Source organism: Dromiciops gliroides, chromosome 1 (assembly GCF_019393635.1).
Source record: "Dromiciops gliroides isolate mDroGli1 chromosome 1, mDroGli1.pri, whole genome shotgun sequence".
Lineage (NCBI taxonomy): Eukaryota > Metazoa > Chordata > Mammalia > Microbiotheria > Microbiotheriidae > Dromiciops > Dromiciops gliroides.
This window is the reverse complement of record NC_057861.1, coordinates 40979259-41000131: the sequence shown is the minus strand read 5'-3', so window position 1 is coordinate 41000131 and position 20873 is coordinate 40979259. Positions and strand designations below refer to the sequence as shown.

At 37.9% G+C, this 20873-nt stretch overlaps 1 protein-coding gene across 1 annotated transcript in view; it reads right to left on the bottom strand.

The window, feature by feature from the left end:
- Positions 1-20873, bottom strand: part of ADGRD1 (adhesion G protein-coupled receptor D1) — a 482794-nt gene that overhangs the window by 212801 nt on the left and 249120 nt on the right. The window contains exon 14 of the mRNA XM_043977059.1: positions 7703-7776. Coding sequence (XP_043832994.1) covers positions 7703-7776 — 74 coding nt within the window. The remainder of the gene's footprint in view (positions 1-7702; positions 7777-20873) is intronic.

Genomic DNA, 20873 nt, shown 5'->3' with positions numbered 1-20873 from the left:
CAATGACAAAATATTCATAGCATCACTTTTTGTGATGACCAAAAGAAAAAATGGAAACAAAGTGGGTGCCCCTTGATTTAATGGAATATCATTGCACCATAAGAAATGAGAGCCAGACTGTCAGAGCAATCATGGATAAAGAGCTAACCCCAGGGGCAGCTAGGTGGCGCAGTGGATAGAGCACCGGCCCTGGAGTCAAGAGTACCTGAGTTCAAATCTGACCTCAGACACTTAACACTTACTAGCTGTGTGACCCTAGGCAAGTCACTTAACCCCAATTGCCTCACTAAAAAAAAAAAGAAAGAAAGAAAGAAAAAAAAAAGTTAACCCCAGCATAAAGAAGACCTGAGTTCAAGTCCCACCCCTGACATATGCTGGTGAATGACCCTAGATCAGTCATTTAGCTACTTAGTGTTTCAAGCAACATTTTAAGGCCATTTAGTTGTAGAATAAGTGATAATCTGCATTGGTAAAGGAACATTCCTCCCCATGAGTTCCCTATACCAATGAAATCAGAGTTGTTAGGAAGGAAGGAAGGAAGGAAGGAAGGAAGGAAGGAAGGAAGGAAGGAAGGAAGGAAGGAAGGAAGGAAGGAAGGAAGGAAGGAAGGAAGGAAGGAAGGATAGAGGGAGGGACTTGAGTTGTTCAGGCTGTCCTCATTATCACCCCTGAAATTATTGTGTATATATTGTGAATTTCTTTGTCTATGTAGATATTGCACCCCCCAGTAGAATATAACATCATTCAGGGCACAGACCATCTTCTTTTCTCTTTTTATTCCCAAGCACTAGCAATGTCTAATACATGTGTGGGAATTTCACTGGTATAGAGAACTCCCAATTAGGACACTTCCCCTAACTATATACATATATATGGGCATTGGAAGGATAAATGGTTTGTCCAGCATCACACAGTCTTTTGACTAGGGGGAACTTAATAAATGCTTATTGAAAATCCAATTGAGTAAATGTGGGGAAATGTAAGAAGTGAGGCAGAACCACAAAATCTAAACCAAGAACATATGTATGCAATACACACATACACACACACACACACACATACATGATGATTATGGAAGCAATAAGAACACTAAAAGACTATCAAATGCCAATGAATTGTCATGAACAATCTGGGTATCAGATTCCTTCTCTCAATCTAGAGATAGGGTCTACAGATGCAGAGTGTTGCATACCCTGTTGGACCCAATTTATATATCAATTGTTTCAGCTTAATTATTATTTTCTTTCTGGATTACAAAGGAAGATTCAAAAGAGGAAGAAAATGACTGTGGTGTGAGGGAGGAAGAAGGGAAACTAAAGCTTTGGAAAATAAATTAATGTGTGTTTTTTTAATAAACAAATTAACTAAAACAGAAAGCTCTATATTATCCCAAAGCATGGGGAGGGGTGGGGGGAGGGAGGGTGCTCCTTGGAGAAATCATTTTTGCTAACTTAAAGTAATTGGCTTCAGTTGCTCCTTGCTGAATATTCAATTTGAATTGTAATGTCAGCTATAAATTTAACCAGCTAGAAATCTGGTAATTCTGATGACTAACTGATAAAGATATGATCCTACACCATTTTCATTAGCGTACAATGAATGGGGAACATTCTAGCTGGTCTTTAGATAAGAATGTCCCTGAGAGAACGTAGCAAGAGAGGGAGCAGGTGAGGGTGCTATTGTACTCCTGGGGGAGCTTCAATAGACCATTGAGATCTGAGTGATGAAGTTAGAAAGGAATCATTTAGAGGCTGTTCAATGATGGGTTAGTCTAATGACTTTGAAACCCAATTACAACATTTTCAAAGCACAGGTTTTCATGATTGATGGTCTGATTTTGGCAGACAGACCAGGATCAGTTTAGTATATTACAGCAGAGCCAGAGGAGAGCAAATCAGTCTGAGGCTGACTCCAGTAATAATACCAGGAGAAGAGCCAATTGAGGAATACTGTCTCCCACCAACATTCCATTCTATAGCACCAAGCCCAATGTGGAAAATGATCAAATATCATTGATTCATGTTGAAGACCACTGTAAAATAAACTGCCTGGGTCTGTCAAGTATAGTAATTTCATGAATCAATAAACAAACTATCTATGATTTTAGTAATTCCTAGATCAAAAATCTTTTTGATATGTTATTTTCATAATTCACTTTTTATATGACAACTAGAAACCCATGTTGGAGGAGTCCTTTGTAAAGACTGCCTTTGTTGGGAACTGTCCACATAGACCATATTTGCCTACCTTTCACTAGTTCCAGGAAGATAAACCCTCAGATTATTAAAATGAGCAAACAATCAAAGGAACCACCAGCTACCAGCCACTGGAATTTCATTGTGTAATTGTCCCCAAATCAAAATACGGTCATCATGCTCATCCTGCAGATGGGCAGCATATGTTTCAGAGGCAGTTGTTGTCCAGAATTCAGGCTCACTTTGACTCTTGGTCAGTGAAGAAAATGATGAATCACAGAATCACAGGCTTAGAGCTGAAAGGGATCTTAGAGATCATAGAGCCCAAGCCCCTCGTCTTACAGATGAGGAAACCTAAAGAAATGTAACTTGCTGGGGCAGCTAGGTGGCACAGTGGATAAAGCACCCGCCCTGGATTCAGGAGGATCTGAGTTCAAATTCAGCCTCAGACACAAGACACTTACTAGTTGAGTGACCCTGGGCAAGTCACTTAACCCCTCATTGCCCCACAAAAATAATAATAGTAACAATAATAATAATAATAACAATAATAATGAAATGTAACTTTCTCAAGGTCACACAAGTTACATATGAGGAAGAGGTAAGTTTTGAGTCCAGTTCCTCTAATTCCAAATTGAATCCTCTTTCCACTATACCACATGGCCTCCTGAATCCAATTAAACAATTATTATGTATACAATAACTATGTATACAATTTAAGCAATTATTATGGAATTATATGCACAACATGTTAAGCAATGATTGTATGCATAATTGTCGTTATTAATAACAATTATTAAGCACCTATTGTGTGCACAACAGTGTTCTAAGTGTTGGAGATACTATTCAGTTATTTCAATCATGCTGTACTCTTCATGATCCCATTTAGGGTTTTCTTGACAAAGATAGTGGAAAGGTTTACCATTTCCTTCTCCAGCTCTTTTTACAAATGAAGAAACTGAGGCAAACAGAATTAAGTGACTTGAACAGGGTCACATAACTAGTAATGTCTGAGGCAGGATTTGAAGTCAGGTCTTCCTGACTCCAGGCCCTGCACTCTATCCACTGTGCCACCTAGATACAAAAACAAATCAACTGTCTCTGTCCTCGGGGAGCTTACAATCATTAAGGCCCCACTTCAATGGAGAATGGAGAGACAGAAGGATAAAATTCTCTTCCAAGATCCAGAAGACTTTTCAAAGGCATTCTGTGGGATAATGTGTATTTTACCTAAAGCAGGAAGTAGGGACCAGGAAGGAATACATTAGTCATAACTGATAGAGTGTTGGACTTGAAGTCTGAAAGTCCTGAATTCAAATCCTGTCTGACACTTACTTGCTGTGTGACTCTGAGCAAGTCTCTTAACCTCTTTTGTCTGCCTCAATTTCCTCACCTGCAAAATGGGAATAATGATAGCAGCTACCTCACAGTGTTGTTATGAGGATCAAGTGAGATAATATCTGTGAAGCACTTTGCAAACTTTAAAGTAATATACAAATGCTATTATTATTATTATTATTATTATTAGCTATTAGCTATTATAACAACTAAGGGCATCTAGGTAATGCAATTGATAGAGCACTGCAGGTCTAGAGTCAGGAAGACCTGGGTTCAAACCTGGCTTCAGACACTTACTAGTTGTGTGACCCTGGACAAGTCACTTAACCCTGTTTGCCCCAGTTTCCTTGTCTATAAAGAGAGCTGGAGAGGGAAATGGCAAACTATTCCAGTATCTCTGCCAAGAAAACTCCAAATGCGGCCATGAGGAATCAGATATGACTAACTGAATGAACAACAAATCATAACAGCCTGTAATAATATTATTATATTATAGAATTATATAATATTGCAGCATATAGCAGGCACTTAATAAATTATTATTTGTTAGTTTAATGATGAGTCTCACAATTTTCTGGCTAGTGGTTTGACATCTTGGAATTTGCCTGGTCTACATTGTGAAAAGCTTTCTAGGAGCAGTCTGCCAAATAAATAGTTATCTGGGAAAGGGAGACCACTGGGAAATCAGTTAATAAACACTTAAAAAGTGCCTACTATGTGCCAAGAATCCATCTTAGCTTTGGGAATACAGAGAAAGGTAAAAGACAAGCCCAGCCCTATATGAACTTCCAATCTAATGGAAGCATAGGAAAGATAAGATTAGATAAGCCAACTTTAGAGTAATACTCTTGGAGAGACTTTAAAGTTAGGCCTGGGATATCAGACTTGACACTATGGGCATTTGGGGAATCACATTGGGCTACCATAGTGGGCTCTTCAATGGGAGAGAAAGAAAATAAAAATTGTATTTTATAAAGCACAGTGGAGAGAGAATGTGCAAGAAGAGGGCAAAAGGGACATTAGGGAAGGGAGGCTAACTGCAGTCATGGAGGCCAGTGAGGATGCTAATACAATGGGCTACTAGGTGATGAATGGCCTACAACAAGTAATGGGGGAGAACCCAGAGAGGATTTTCTGGGAACAATGTAAAAGACATTATGAAGAAAGACTTGATGACTAACTGGATGAGAAGGCAAAGGGGACAAAGGAGGCAATAAACACTTGACATGCCCTGGTCTTTTCTTTTTTTTTAATTTAAATTTTTTTTCTTCTTTTCTATCTTTTAAAAAAAAAATCTCTTCCCAGCAGCCTCTTGTAGTGATTTCTCTTGTCCTGTTTCTCAGAATCTCTGAGGTGGAGAAGACTTCAGAGGTTGTCAAAGTAATTCAAGAATTCCAACGACCGGGGAGGAAAGGATTCAAGGGGAAAATTATTGACTGATGGGTGTTGGTAACAAAGGAGCTGCCTCTTCATCTCTCCCTTTTAGGGTCCCTGGATTCTTTCTAGATTCATCTCAAGTGTGCCATCTTCTGCTGGAGTCTTCTCCCTGTCCCAGCAGCTGCTATTATCCTGTCTTCCCCTCTAAGATTCATTGTTGTTGTTGTTCAGTCATGTCTGAATTTTTGTGACCCCATTTGGGGTTATCTTGGAAAAGATCCTGAAGTAGTTTGCTATTTCCTTCTCCAGCTCATTTGACAAATGAGGAAACTGAGGTGAACAGGGTTAAGTGACTTGGCCAGGGTTACACAGCTAGTATCTTGAGGCCAGATTTGAACTCAGGTCTTCCTGATTCCATACCCTGTGCCACCTAGCTGCCCCCCGACCTGCCCAAGATTACGTTCTATCCATTCTGAATGTTTAATAGTGTCCCAAATGTCTTAGTGTTATTTTAAGCTTTAATAACTTCTGAAGGATAAATACTAAAACTTATCAAAAACAACATTTGAAAAATTAATTACTTAAAATTCTAAAATCCTGAATATTTCTTATTAAAATTCAAGATAGTCACCATCTTTTGTTATACTTCATTGCTCCAGTCAATTTTTGAACTTCATAAAACCTTTCATCAGCTGCTGTTCAGTGACTGAAAAGATTGCATATGTAATTCTAGCCTTAAGATCATCCCCAAAATGAGGCTTTGATGCAGACATGACAATTTTGATGTGACACCTCCCCCCAACAAGAAAAAAATCTAATGAAGATAGATCAGGTGCCTAAGGTGGCAAGCATGAGGACCTCCTCTACTAAACAAGCAACCTGAGAAAGTGTCATCCAAAAATTAAAATTTTACCATTCAAAATTTGCAAAATTAAGTGCAAATTACATTGAAATAATCAAGATTTTTAAATGGCATTTGTTGTAAGTTTGTACCATTTATACACCTGAACTTATTAAAACTTAAAACTGAATTAAGACGTTTGGGACACCTTATATACATCTGTTTATAACATATATTGTGTTCCTTCCCCCTCCTCCCTGTTAGAGTATAAGCTCTTCAGTTAGGAACTATGCCCAAAGAGCTATGGGGTTGTGCATACCCTTTGACCTAGTAATACCAGTACTAGGTATGCATTCCAAAGAGATCATAAAAAAGGGGAAAGGACCCACATGTACAAAAATATTTATAGCAGCTCTCAAAGAATTGGAAATAGAGGGGATGCCCATTAATTGGGGAATGGCTGAACAAGTTGTAGTATATGAATGCAATGCAATAGTATTGCGCTATAAGAAATGATAAGCAGGCAGATTTCAGAAAAACCTGGAAATACTTAAATGGACTGATGCTGAGTGAAGTGAATAGAACCCGGAGAACATCATACACAGTAACAACAACATTGTGCAATGATCAACTGTGATAGACATAGCACTTTGAAGCAATACAATGATCCAAGACAATTCCAAAGGATTCATGATGGAAAATGTTCTCCACATCCAGAAAAAATAACTTTGGAATCTGAATGTGGATTGAACCACACTATTTCTACTTTTTTTGTATTTTTTTCTTTTTTGAGGTTTTTCCCTTTTGTCTTGATTCTTCTTTTACAACATGACTAATGCTGAAATATGTTTAATGTGATTGTACATATATAACATATCAGATTGCTTTTTGTCTTAGGAAGGGGGAGGGAGGGGAGGGAAGGAAAAAAATGTAGAACTAAAAGTCCTATGAAAACAAAGGTTGGAAACTATCTTTATGTGTAACTGGAAAAATAAAATAGATTGAAAAAGATTAAAAAAAGAACGTAAGGATAATGCTTTGAGAGCATTGATTGTTCTTGGGATTCTTTACTTGTTTGTTTGGTTTGGGGGGGTTTTCCCAAGTGTTTAGAAAATTGTCCAGATCATAGTAAGCAATTAATAATGCTGATTGATTGACTCATTGTTCAGGAAACAACCTGAATGAAAGTTTAATTAGTACTTTCTGTAGGCCAGAAGCTCCTACCCCAGGATACATGTTAGTAGTCAGTCAATATGCATTTATTAAGTATGTTCTATGTGCTAGGCACTGTGCTAAGTTATAGAGATACAATGAAAAGCAAATAATATCCCCTGCCCTCCAGGAGCTTATAGTCTAATGGGAAGGGGGAGGAAATTGCCTGTAAAAACTATATCTATCTATCTATCTATCTAGATATACATATATATATATGATAAATCAGAGATAATATCACCCCTAATTCTATCTCTAGTCGTCTAAGAGATTTCTCTCTCTTCCTCTTATACTATACACATCATTATCATCTTCTCCTCCTCCTCTTCCTCTTTCTCCCTCTCTTCCTTCTCCTTCTCCTCCTCCTCCTTCTATTTCCTTCTTCTCCCCTTCCTCCTCCTCCATAATTATCATCACCACCACCATCACCACCACCACCATCATCCATTAGAGGTTAGCTAGGTGGTACATGCAATGGATAGAGTTCTGGCTTGCACTAAGGAAGAACTGAGTTCAAATCCAGCCTCAGACACTTCTTAGCTGTGTGACTAGACAAATCACTTACTTCTGCCTGCCTCAGTTTCCTCACCTATAAAACAAACATAATAATAATACCCACCTCCCAGGACAGTTGTGAGGATCAAATGAGATAATATTTGTAAAGCACTTGGCACATAGTAGGTGCTATATAAAAACATTAGCTATTGTTATTAGTAATCTCAAATTACTGACAACATACCTGAAATCCAGGAATGCACAGTAACGGAAAATCATGTTGCTTTTATTTCTTGCAGCACTGTATAGCTCCCGACTCTGAAAGAAAAGAAAATATAATATTTTTCCTGAAGTAATCTGAAAAACAAATAAATTGTTCAAGTGTGCTCTGCATACATCTGAGAGAATACACAAGAACACAACCGAAAAATTATAGAATACAAAACTCAGCATTACGAGGGCTCAGCCCAATCAAATGCAACTCTATGAAGCACCTACAAAATTCTGGGCATCAAAACAGTTTCTCCCCTCTACCCTTAAGGAGCTTACAATCTACTGGGATGGAGGGGTGGTGGAATATAACTTTTAAAGTGGGAAGTATCCCCTTGGGATAGCACATGTTAATAAACATTTATTAAGCAACTACTATTCACTAAGTGCTAGAAATACAAAAAGAAGCAAGACAGTCCCTGCCCTCAAGAAGCTCACAATCTAATAGTCTCAGACTGAAACTCAAAGTCTGTCCTATTCTGATACCATAAAGCAATCAAGGTTTTAAATATGTAGCCAAGCATTGTCTTATTTAAGCATCCTGGGACCTCCCATTTTCTACAAAGAATTGTAAGTAGAGTTGGCCAATAGGGAGCCAGAGATGGGTTCTGTCACAGCCAAGCTTGGGGCAATCAGTCAATAAACATTTATTAAACACCTATTATATACCAGGTGAGGGTGAAAGAGGAGAGTGTAAAAGATGGCTTGAAGCTTCACATTAAAAATCTAAGACCTTAGCAACCGGTCCCATCACTTCCTGGAAAACAGAGGGGAAAGAAGTGAAAGCAGTGTCCAATTTTATATTCTTAGGCTCAAAGATCATTGCAGATGGTAACTACAGCCATGAAATTGAGAGATGTTTGGTCTTTGGAATGAAAACTATGGCAAATCTAGTAAGCATACTAAAAAGCCAACACATAACCTGGGTAGTCGAAACTATGTGTTTTTTCTAGTAGTAATGTATGGCTGTGAAAGTTGGATTGTAAGGAAGTGGGGTACAGGGAGAGACAGGAAACCAGGAGTCCATTAAGGAGATCTTTACAACATATTACATGGAAGACATAATGAAGGCCTGAATGAGGGTCTCAGTCACTGGAGAGAAGGGATTGGATGCAAAAGTCGTCATGAACATAAAGCTGAGATTTTCCAACTAACTGAACTCAGTGGTTGAAAGAGAAAAGATTTGAGGAGGACTCAATAGTTTTGAACTCAGCAGACTAAAGGATGGTTGTGCCTACAAAAAAAAGTTTGTAGAAGACTTGGGAAATAGGAAGAGTGAATGAATCTGGTGAGGGGGTTGAGAAATAATGTGCTACATTTTTAACATGTTGAGTTTGAGATGGTGATGGGGCATCCAATTGGAGATATTCAATAAACAGCTGGTAATATGGAATTAGAGCTTAAAAGAGAGATACTATGAGTCTTTCTTAGGAGACAAGGAGTCTCTCTTTTTTATTGCTCTCATAAGATCAGTCAAAATGAAAAGCAACTGTTAACCATTGCTCTGTCTTGCCTTGTCACAAGCAAGACAATAAAAAGACTGTAGTACTGAAGATTGAACAAAGGAAAATTTTTAGTGATGATATTGCCCTTTTTAAATTCATTTCATTCATTCAAAACCATATCAAGATCACTGTCAAAAGAATGGCTGCTGAGCCTGTAGAATCTCAGCTTCTTCATCAGACTATAAAACACCCACCCAAAAATGTTTTGAAGAATTTTTCACTTCCAATGGGCTTGAAAGTCTTACCCCCAACAATGGGAATGTTGAGCCCTGATTAAACACATTTCTATAGCAAGAAGTAAAATTGTTCAAAAATTACAAAAAACCCTAAATGGAGATGGAATACAACACAACATTGTGTCATGTCATTTTACAAAAGTTTAGTAAATTTATCTAAGATATGCAGTTAAACAAGCTTCACTAACCTGGAAACTCACATGAATTAACACATTTAAAAACCTATAGGTGGTGGAGTGGATAAAGCATTGGCCCTGGATTCAGGAGGACCTGAGTTCAAATTCTATCTCACACACTTGACATTTATTAGCTGTGTGACCTTGAGCAAGTTACTTAACCCTCATTGCCCCCCCCAAAAAAAACTATAGGTTTTTTGCTAGATTTGCAAAAAAAAAAAATGAACTATTCATCAAAGGTGTGTTTATTATCTAATGTATTCTGTCTTCTTGATGATGAATTGAAGTAAATGTATAAAATCTTATAAACCAAATGCCAAATCTTGTAAACCAAGTGGCTGCAGAAAACAAGACATATTGCCTATTAAAAATCCTTTTAAAATGGAAAATGTTTGGGGCAGCTAGGTGGTGCAGTAGATAAAGCACCAGCCCTGGATTCAGGAGGACTTGAGTTCAAATCCGGCCTCAGACACTTAACACTTACTAGCTGTGAGACCCTGGGCAAGCCACTTAACCCCCATTGCCCTGCAAAAAAAGTAGAAAATGTTGTAGGTTTTATTGTATGAGTCAATCAAACAAATTGTTTTACATTTTTCCAATTCATTCACAAGCCACTGCATTGCCTCCTGATGGAATCCATTCCACTTTGGGATTTGTCCTTATTATTGGGAAGTTTTACATTATACAGAATCAAACTCTTCCTCTCCAAAATTTTTATCCATTGGTTCTGGTTATTATCTCCATGGATAAATAAAACAATTATAATTCCTCTTCCACACACTGCCTTTTCAAATAGTTGAAGATAGCTACTCCTCCTCCCTTAACAAATTTCTTTTCCAGGGTCAATATTCCCAGTTGTTTGTTTGTTGTTGTTGTTGTGTTTGTTTGTTTGGTTTGGGGGGGGGGCGGTTCTGGACACATTCCAACATATTCACATCTTTCCGACCATCGGTTGGGGAATGGCTGAACAAGTTATGGTACACGAATGTGATGGAATAATATTGTGCTATAAGAAATGAAGAAGAGGACAGTTTCAGAGAAATTTGGGAAGATTTCTATGAACTGATACAGAAGGAAGTGAGAACCAGGAGAACAATTCATGCCATGACAAGATGTTATAAAGACAAATATCTTTGTAATCATCTTTTCTATTATGGAAGTGCTTGTTTTATTCCATTAATTAAAAATAAAATAAATAAAAATTTAAAAAGAAAGACTTGGGAACTGTGATCAATTCAATGACCAACCATGATCACAGAAGACTCATGATGAAATACACTACTCACCATCATAACCGAGAAGTGACAGACTAAGAATATTGATTATAACAGATATTTTTTGGTCATGGCTAATACCAGAATGTGTTTTGCTTGACTCTCTATGTTTGCAACAGAGAATGTTTCTCTTTCTTTCTCAATGGGAATGAGGAATTGTGGGAGGTAGGATGGGGAAAAATCACATTTTTGTTGATTGGACCCTAAAATCATTCTGGCTGCTCTCTTATACTGTTTATTCATACTGAGCTTGTGGTCCATTAAAACAGATGATTTTTTTTCAATAATTGTCTCATTACATCTCTTCTCCCCAGTAATTACACAGTATTTTGAACCCAAGTATAAGACTCCGCATATTATGCTTATTAAATTTCATCTTGTTAGATCTTGTCCATTGTTCTAACCCATCAAGATCTTTAGGTTCCAAAATGTTGGCCATTCCTCCTAACAAAGAATCAACAAATTTGAAAAGCATAAGATGGTTGCCATTTTCTTTAGAAAGTCAAATTATGGCCAAAATAAGAGACAGACATAACTACACATGGAATGAGAAAAGACAGACCCACAGACAGATAGATAGATAGATTCTTTTTGTTGCCCAGCACATAGTAGGCACTTAGTAAATGTTCCTTGATTTACAGATAAGATTGGACTTCATTAAGAAGCCTGATTTTGCTCACAGCAAGCCATTCTCAGTTCCTAAATCCAAGGCAGCCATGGACTTCTGGGACACTGCTGTAAGGGCCCATAGTGCCCAAGACCAGGTCCAACTCATTAAGGACATTCAGACCTGGGTCTGATTCCACATTAAAGGGCACCACAATCATCTCCTAATCAAAAAAGGCCTTAAGCCTCTCATTAGCTTTTCAGTACTCAGTTTTTCAACCAGCAAATTCTGTCAAAACTACAATATATAACTTCAGCCACCAGCATCAGACCTTTCCCACCTCAATTCTGGGTTGCCACATAAAGCCATCTATCAAACCCATTCCTTTCTACGTGAAAGATGAAAGATGTTAATAGTACCCTACAGAATTAAAGAGGGTCGAATTTTTCATTGTCCTTTTTCTCTGTTTTCTACACTTTTGCACAACATGCCCAGATTGATACCTTCACCAAACACTGTACAGACAGATATGCATATAAATTGATGCATACAGGAAATCATGCTTATAAACCTTCATCCAATTTCTGGAAGGAAAAGGGCTCATCTGTCATATAGTCTTCTTGATAAAAATAATCATTTTAAATGTCCCCCTGGGCATAATATATTTGTTTTTGATGTTTGCATGAGTCTTTTGACAAAAAGAGAAGTAAATAGCTTTATTTAGATAGGGAAAGAAGATCCTAGAATCTCAGGACCAGTCATGGTATCAGTTCCCATGTAACATCCTTGATAAATGATTATTTAGCCTTCACTTGCAGACCCCCAGTGATGGAAAACTCACTACCTTCCAAGGCAGCCCATTCTACTTCTTCAGGAAATGGGGAAATTTTTATATTACACAGAATCTAATTCTTTCTCTCTGCAATTTCTATCCAGGAGTTCTTTATTTTTTAAAAATTCTAATTCCTTTTCTACTTGTCATCTCTTGCTTGACTCATGTGGAACCAAAACTCTATTCAGAATGATGTGAGGAGTGGGCCCAGCAGATTTGCATTTTTGTTCTTGTTACTGTTGTTCAATCATTTCAGGGTATCTAAACAGTCTAAAGTAATTTCTTTCTTAGCACCTGGAAAGTGCATCTGCTGCCCAGAGTCAGCACCTCTAACTGGCTAAGTAGCTCAACAGAGGTGCCTAGCATACAATTGACACTCTGGTGTAATGAATTCTCGAAACCAGCAGGGTAGCAGGTAGATAGAGGGCTAGCCCTGGAGTCAGGACCTGAGTTCAAATGTGGCCTCAGACACTTACTAGCTATGTGACCCTGAGCTAGTCACTTCACGCTATTTGCCTCAATTTCCTCATCTGTAAAATGAGCTGGAGAAAGAAATGGCAAACCACTGCAGCATCTTTGCCAAGGAAACTCCAAATGGAGCCATGACTGAAAAATGACTGAACAATGACAACAAAGCAACACAGGCCTTTAGTAGGGTTGTTTTTAGGTGCAAATCATCATTTCCCATGAGGGCTCTGTTCATTTTCTTTGCCCTATAAATAAACCTGTTCATTCTTTATCTTTATGAACCATGAGCTTGCAAGAAGAGTTGATGACAATCACCATAAATGGTATGAGACTGAAGTACCCAGATTTATCTGGCTGGAGGCAGTGAGTCAGACAAAAGTGAGAAATACCCCATAGAGAATCCAGGTCCTTTGTATCATGTGATAGCCTACAACGCAGGAATGACACACGTCAGGACAGCTGTCACTGTTAGAAATTTTTTTCTTTATATGGAACCTAAAGCTTCCCCCCACCCTGCAACTTTTACCCACTGAATTTCATTTTGTATCAAAAGGCCAAGTAGAACAAATCCGTTCCCTTTTCTTCATTCTTCTAACATTTAGTTAATAAGTTATAAAAATTATTCTTCCAACATTTAATAAATGTTGATTTGAATTAAACTGAAATGAATATAGCTATCATGCCCCCGATGATGACATGAGTTCCTCCTCCTGGTCACATTCCTCTGGACCCTCTTTAGTTTATATCTGTGCTTCCAGAATTGGCACCAGAAGTGAATATGGGGTGCCAGATGTTATCAGATCACAGGGATATTTCACTGCCTTACGATCCTCTCATTCTATAGAGATTCTGCTTCTGACAAAATTTGAATTGCAGTTAGTCCAAAATTCAGGCAAATACAGCTTTTAATTTCTAAGGGAAAAAAAACTAAAGACATCCATGCAAGCCATTTTCAAAAGGAGCTTCCTTTAATATGATGATAAGTATTGTTTACCTAAAGCCAAAAACCAGCATTATATGCAATGAGGATAAACTAGAGGCCTTTCCAATAAGATCAGGGGTAAAGTGAGGATGTCTACTGCTACCACTACTATTTGGTATAAAATGCTAGCTAAAAGATAATAAGAAATTGAAGAAATAAACATAGGCAAAAAGGAAATAAAACTCACTTTTGCAGATGATATGATGGTTTACTTATAGAACTCTAAAAAGTCAACCAAAATTTATTGAAACAACAACTTCAGCAACTTGTAAGATATAAAATAAATCTATAGAAATCTGCAACATTTCTGAATATTAACAAGCTAACCAAGGAGGAAAAAGAGAGAAAGAGAAATTCATTTAAGATTACTACATAATGAAGTTATGGAAGTCTACCTGGCAAGACATATATATATATATATTATACACACACACACACACACACACACACACACATATATATATACACACACATATACATATATACACACATATATATATACATATATATATACATACATACATACATACATATAGGAACTCCATGAATTTAACTACTATTCTTTGTTGTTGTTTGTCCTTCGTTCTCAAAGGGGACCATGATATCGGGGTGATTTCATGACTTGCACTGAATTGGATTTAAGTGAGGGAGGGAGGTCATCAACTTTACTCTCTCTCCTGGAGAGCCAACTGGGTCCAGTGACAAGATATATATCAAGACGACTTGAGATGGCCCCAAATGTTTAAGGCAATTGGGGCTAAGTGACTTGTTCAGGGTCACACAGCTTGTAAGTGTCTGAGGTGAGATTTTAACTCAGGTCCTCCTGACTCCAGGGCCAGTGCTTCATACACTATGCCACCTAGCTGCCTTCACTATTCTTTATAGAAATAATGATAGACCTAGATACCTGGAGAAATGTATTAATTGTTCACAGGTAAACTGAACCAATATAATAAAAATGATAAAACTACTTAAATTAATTTATTTATTCCATGCCAAATAACCTATCAAATTATCATTTTATGGAACTAGAAAAAATAATTAAGTTTATCTAGAAGAATCAAAGGTCAAAAAAATCTCAATGGAAATAATGAGGCAAAGAGTAGGATAGAAGAAGGCCTAGCAGTATCAGATTTCAACTTTTACTATAAAGTAGTAATCAAAATAATTTGGTATTGGTTAAAAAATAAAGCAGTTAATCAGTGAAACAGATTAGCTACACAACACACAGATACAAATGAACAATAATAACCTAGTATTTGATCAATCCAAAGACCCCAGCTACTGGTATAAGAATTTACAAAACAACAAAAACTACTGGGAAAACTGGATAGCATTCTGGCAGAAATTAGGCATGGACCATCACCTCATACCATATACCTGATTTTGACATAAAGAGTGACATCATAAACAAATTATAGATGCAAAGAAGAGGTTGCTTTTCAAATATTTTGATATGGGAAGAATTTGTGACCAAATAAGGGATAGAGAGGATCACAGAAGATAAAATGGACAGTTTTTATTACTTAAAATTTAAAAGTTTTACACAAATAAAATCAATGAAACTAAAATTAAAATGGAATGAGGAAACAGGACAAAAATCTTTCCAGCAAAATTTTTTGATAAAAATCTCATTTACAAAGTATTTAAGAAATTGATGCTTATTTGTAAGAACAAGAGCAATTCCACAATTGATACATGGTCAAAGAAAATGAACACGCAATTTTTAGAGAAAGAAATCCAAGAATCAATAGCCATATTTTTTAAAGTTCCAAATTACTACTAATTATAGAAAGACAAATTAAAAGGACCTCTGAGCTTCTACCTCACACCCATCAGGTTGGCAAAATTGAAAAAAATAAAAATGACAAATATTAGAGGAGCTATGAGAAAAACAGGCACATCATTGTGCTATTTGTGGATCTATAAGTTGATACAGTCATTCTGGAAAGGAATTTCAAACTATTGCCCCAAAGCAATAAATTGACCCAGAAATACCACAACTGGACCAATAGTTCAGAGATCAAAGAAACAGTAAAATAACCTATATGTAAAGAAATATTTATAGCAACTCTTTTCATGGTGACAAAGAACTGGGAACTTAGGGATGGTCCGTCAACTGGGGAAAAGCTGAACAAATGATGGTGTATAAATTTAATTGAATACTATTGTGTTGTAAGAAATTTTGAAAGAGACAGACCAAGAGAAACCTAGGAATACTTGTTGTACAAACTGATGCACAATGAAGTGAGTAGCACTAGAACAGTTTCTATAATAACCACAATATTGTACAGGCAAAAACTTTGAAAGACAAGAACTTTGAATGACAAAAAGACTGACCATGATTCCAATGGCCCAGTCACACAGCATGCTACCCAACTTTTCACAAAGAGGTTGATAGACTCAGGCTTTAGAAGGAGACATATTTTTTGAACAGGACTAGTGTAGGAATGTATTGATGTGACTATGCACATTTGTTTCAAAGGTTTTCTTTCTTTTTATTCCAAGGAGTGGGTGGAGGTAGAAGAGAGACAAACTAAATATTTTATCAATTAAAAATTTTCAAGCTACTGTTATTCAGTATGTGAATGAATTAGGAAGGATTAAAGTCTATTTCCCTCAACTAGACATGGGTTAAAAATATAAGATCAAAAGTAGTTTGAAAAATTGTATTTTGATGAACATCGAGCCTTAGAAAGAATAGTTCTAGGAGTCCAATAAACACGTCCCTGCACCCAAGCCAACTTCCCCCTCTCGAAATAGTCAAGGGGAAAAAAATTTAAAGGTCACATTTTATTTCATTTATGCAAAATGCTCCTTTCTTTCCTTTCTCCTAGCAGATGCACAGGGGATGTCAGATCTCATTTGCAAAGTCACCTTGGGACAATGTTTCAAGCACATCTTCCCAAATTTGTCTGGGAATCCTTTATCGTCTCTGCTTAATCTTAATAGCTTAGCCTAATAAGGCAGTCTGCTCAAAGAGAAAGGCCACTCCGTTCCTTGGTTCCTTGGGTCCCACCAGGCCTGACTACCAAAGAAGAATCATTAATGGGGGAGGGGAGAGAGTAAATACAAATAAAAACCAACATTGCATTTTAAGATTCATAAAGGAAGAAAGATTTGCCTGTAGTTGGGAACCTCTGCTTATACCTTGAACACCAGCATGGTGTCCTAAATCACAAAGAGGTTTAAGCGATCTCTAAGGCAGGGAGATACAATAGGAAAAGGACCAGAGAATTGAGGTTCCAGTCCCAGATTCATCCTTTACTAGCTTTTGGACCTTGAGCAAGTCACTTTCTCTGAGCCTCAGTTTCTTTATTTATAAGATCAATGGGTTGGATGAGATGGTCTCTGAGGTCCCTTCCTGACTCCAAGGCCAGTGTTTCTCGACAACACCATTCTACAGAGAGCCCGAACCTGATGTCAGAAAAACTTAGGTTCTAACCCTGACCCCATATACTACCTACAGGACCATGATCCAGGTCACTAAATGTTTCTGAACCTCTGTTTCCTCTCTTGTAAAATGGACATAATAAAAACCCTGGTACCTGACTCACAAGGCTTTCATGGGGCTCAAATGAGCTAATGTGGACAAAGTTCTTTGCAAACAGTACGGTGCTATATAAATGTTATTCATTGGTGTTGCCATCCTCCATTATTATTGCTATTGTGATCTACAGAGCCCCTTCCTGCTCTAAATCTATGACTCAAAACATATGATACTCCACTTGCCTATTGTTGACCCAGTGGCCCATACAGATCCAAATACAAGATCAATCGATCAATCAAAAGGAATTTATTAAGATCCCACTAAGGGATTTCAGAGTACAAAGATAAGGTTGGGTTTTTCTCCAAAATTTAATTATAAAGTTGTGATGTGAACCTGAATGGGAACAAGATATAGAATGATATAGATATAGTGGTATTTTAGTAATATAGAGATTCCCTAGCAAGGAAACTCACTGTACCAAAGTAAGGCAGCACCTTCTCAGCAACTTAGATTCCTAAAAGGTAAGTGATCTGGCCACATTCACATAGTCCCTATGTATCAGAGGCAGGATTTGAACCCAGATCTTCTTGGCTCCGAGACTAGTTTGTTATTTACTATCATATGTTGCCTATTGGCAGGAATCTATCGGAGTAAAATTGTCCTGGAAGTCCTCTTTGAGTCTGTTGGACGCTGGGAATGGGTACAACAAGCATGGAGTTCAGGGCTTTCGGGTAGAAATGATTAACCCAGCCCACAGTCCCAGCAATAGGCCATTTCTGTTAAAAAAAAAAAGTCATCTTATCTTTCCCCCTCCTCTCTAAAATCTCTCTCCATCCTAGCATGTCTCATCCATAAAAGGACACAGAATTACCAAAAAAGAAAAAATACTGCTTTTTTGTTATGTTAGACTATAAGCTTCTTTTTTAAATAGTATTTTATTTTTTTTCCCATTACATATAAAGCCAATTCTTAACATTCATTTAGAAAAAAATGAGTTACAAATTTTCTCCCTCCCTCTCTCCCCTCCTCCCCCATAAAACAGTAAGCTCTTTGAAATAGGTTATTATGGGCGATCGTGTAAAGCATATTTCCGTATTAGACTCTAAAGCTTCTTGAGGGTAGGGTTGGTGTGTGATCTGAGCTTTGTACCTCTCCCAGTTCCCAGATCAGGGTCTGACAGATGCTGAATAACTGGGTGCTGTGTTATTCTTAAGACAATATTCCATCTCCTTTCATGGTGCCCGTGTACAGGCTGTACCTCATGCCTTGGGAACGCCCTTACCCACACCTCATAGAACCCTTACTGGCCTTCAAAGTGCAACTCGAGACTCCCTATCCAGGAGGCTTTTCCTTTCCCTCTCCCTCTCTCCATCTGTCTGCCCATCCATCCTTCCCTCTCCCTCTCTGTCTCTGTCTCTGTCTCGTCTCTTTCTCTCTCTCTCGGTCTCTCTCTGTCTCTCTCTGTCTCTCTCTGTCTCTCTCTGTCTCTCTCTCTCTCTCCCCTCCTCTCTGCTCTCTGTATCTCTGTCTGTCTGTCTCTCCTCCTCTCTGCTCTGTCTCTGTCTGTCTCTCTGTCTGTCTGTCTGTCTGTCTCTCTCACTCACACACACACACACACACACACACACACACACACACACACACACGTGCATTTACTAGTGTTTGCTCTGTCCCAGGCACAGTGCTAAATGCTTTTCATGCTAAGATATCAGCTCTAAGACCTAATAAGTTATTTTGTGCAAGAGGACATGTTATCTCCTGGGATAGAAGCTAAGCTGCTCAGGGCCAGGGTGCATTCCTTTGTCTTTGCGATCCCAGAACCCAGCACAATGCCTGACAAATACAGAGTACATGCTTAACAAATGTTTACTGACTCATGTAAAATATCCTTCCTCAGAATCCTTCAAAGTCAGAGCAATTCCCATCTCTACTGGTTGGGTTTAGAGATTTTCTCACTTGGAAACAAAGAAAGAACTGAGACAGTTTCTGGGAACTTTATCCAGCCATCTGACTCCACACTTTGATGATTAATCTAAGAGGGGAAAATCAGTTCTAACCACAAACCCAAGGTGTGTGTGTGTGTGTGTGTGGTCAGATGGGTGGGGAAGGTCAAAACAACTGAATGGGGTCTCAAGGGTGGTAGATCCCACCCAGAAAATGAGTGAGACTCCCTCATTCTCCTCTCTTTAACAGAAGCAGTGCAGTGACATAGAAAGGGCTCTGGATTCTGACCTTAATTAAGAGATTCCAAAGGTTTTTAATCATCCTTTCATTCTGCATTCTTTGTGGAAAGAGCATTGACCTGGAAGTCAGAAGGCCTAGCTTCTGGTCCTAGCTGTCAATGACTTATTGGTTGACTTGGCAAGCCAGGTAATTGTCAGGGCCTTTAGCTTCCTCATCTCACTTAACCCTGCTTGCCTCAGTTTCCTCATCTGTAAAATGAGCTGGAGAAGGAAATGGCAAACTGCTCCAGTATCTTTGCCAGAAAACCCCAAATGGGTCATATATAAGCATATATATATATATATATGTATGTATGTATGTATGTATGTATGTATGTGTGTATATATGTGTGTGTGTATATATATGTGTGTGTGTGTGTATATATATATATATATATGTATGTTGTTGTTCAGTCATTTTTCAATCATTTCTGACTCTTCAATACCCCATTTGGGGGTTTTTGGCAAAGATACTGGAGCAGTTTGCCGCTTCCCTCTCCAGCTCATTTTACAGATGAGGAAACTGAGGCAAACAAGGTTAAATGACTTGCCCACGGTCATACATTTAGTAAATGTCCGAGGCTAGATTTGACTTCAAGAAGAGCCCCGTGCCTTATCTGCTGCACCACTTAGCTACCTAATATATACATGTATGTACAGGGTGGGCCTAAAGTCATGAAGGGGTCTGATGTTTTAATAACTTTTTGAAAAATATTTTTATTCAGTTATTTATAAGATTTGATTTCTCACATGTAATGTAAATTCATTTCACATATGTACTATATATGATGCTATAGTATGGTAAATTTAAAATAAAGTAGTTATTAAAATATTCATGACTTTTGGCCCACCCAGAGATAGACAGATAGATAGATAAATGGATGGATGGATGGATGGATGGTTAGATGGATAAATGAAGAGATGGCTAGATGATGGATGGATGGATAGATAGATATAGACATGCATGATTAGATATATATGTATGTTTGTGTATTTCTATGTTGCATTGCTATAATACATGACAAGCTCCTTGAGAGCAGAGACTATTGTTTTTTTGTTTTGTCTTTGTATCCCTAGTCCCTAAAACAGTGCCTAACATATAGTGGTTAGTTTGTTCTCAGGAGGCAATCAGGGTTTGGTGACTTGCCCAGGGTCATACAGCTAGTAAGTATCAAGAGTCTGAGACAAGGAGGGGACAGACAGTAGCCAATCCCTTTTGAAGAAGGATAGGGTGATGGGGCAGCTAGGTGGCACAGTGGATAGAGCACCGGCCCTGGAGTCAGGAGTACCTGAGTTGAAATCCGGCCTCAGACACTTAACACTTACTAGCTGTGTGAACCTGGGCAAGTCACT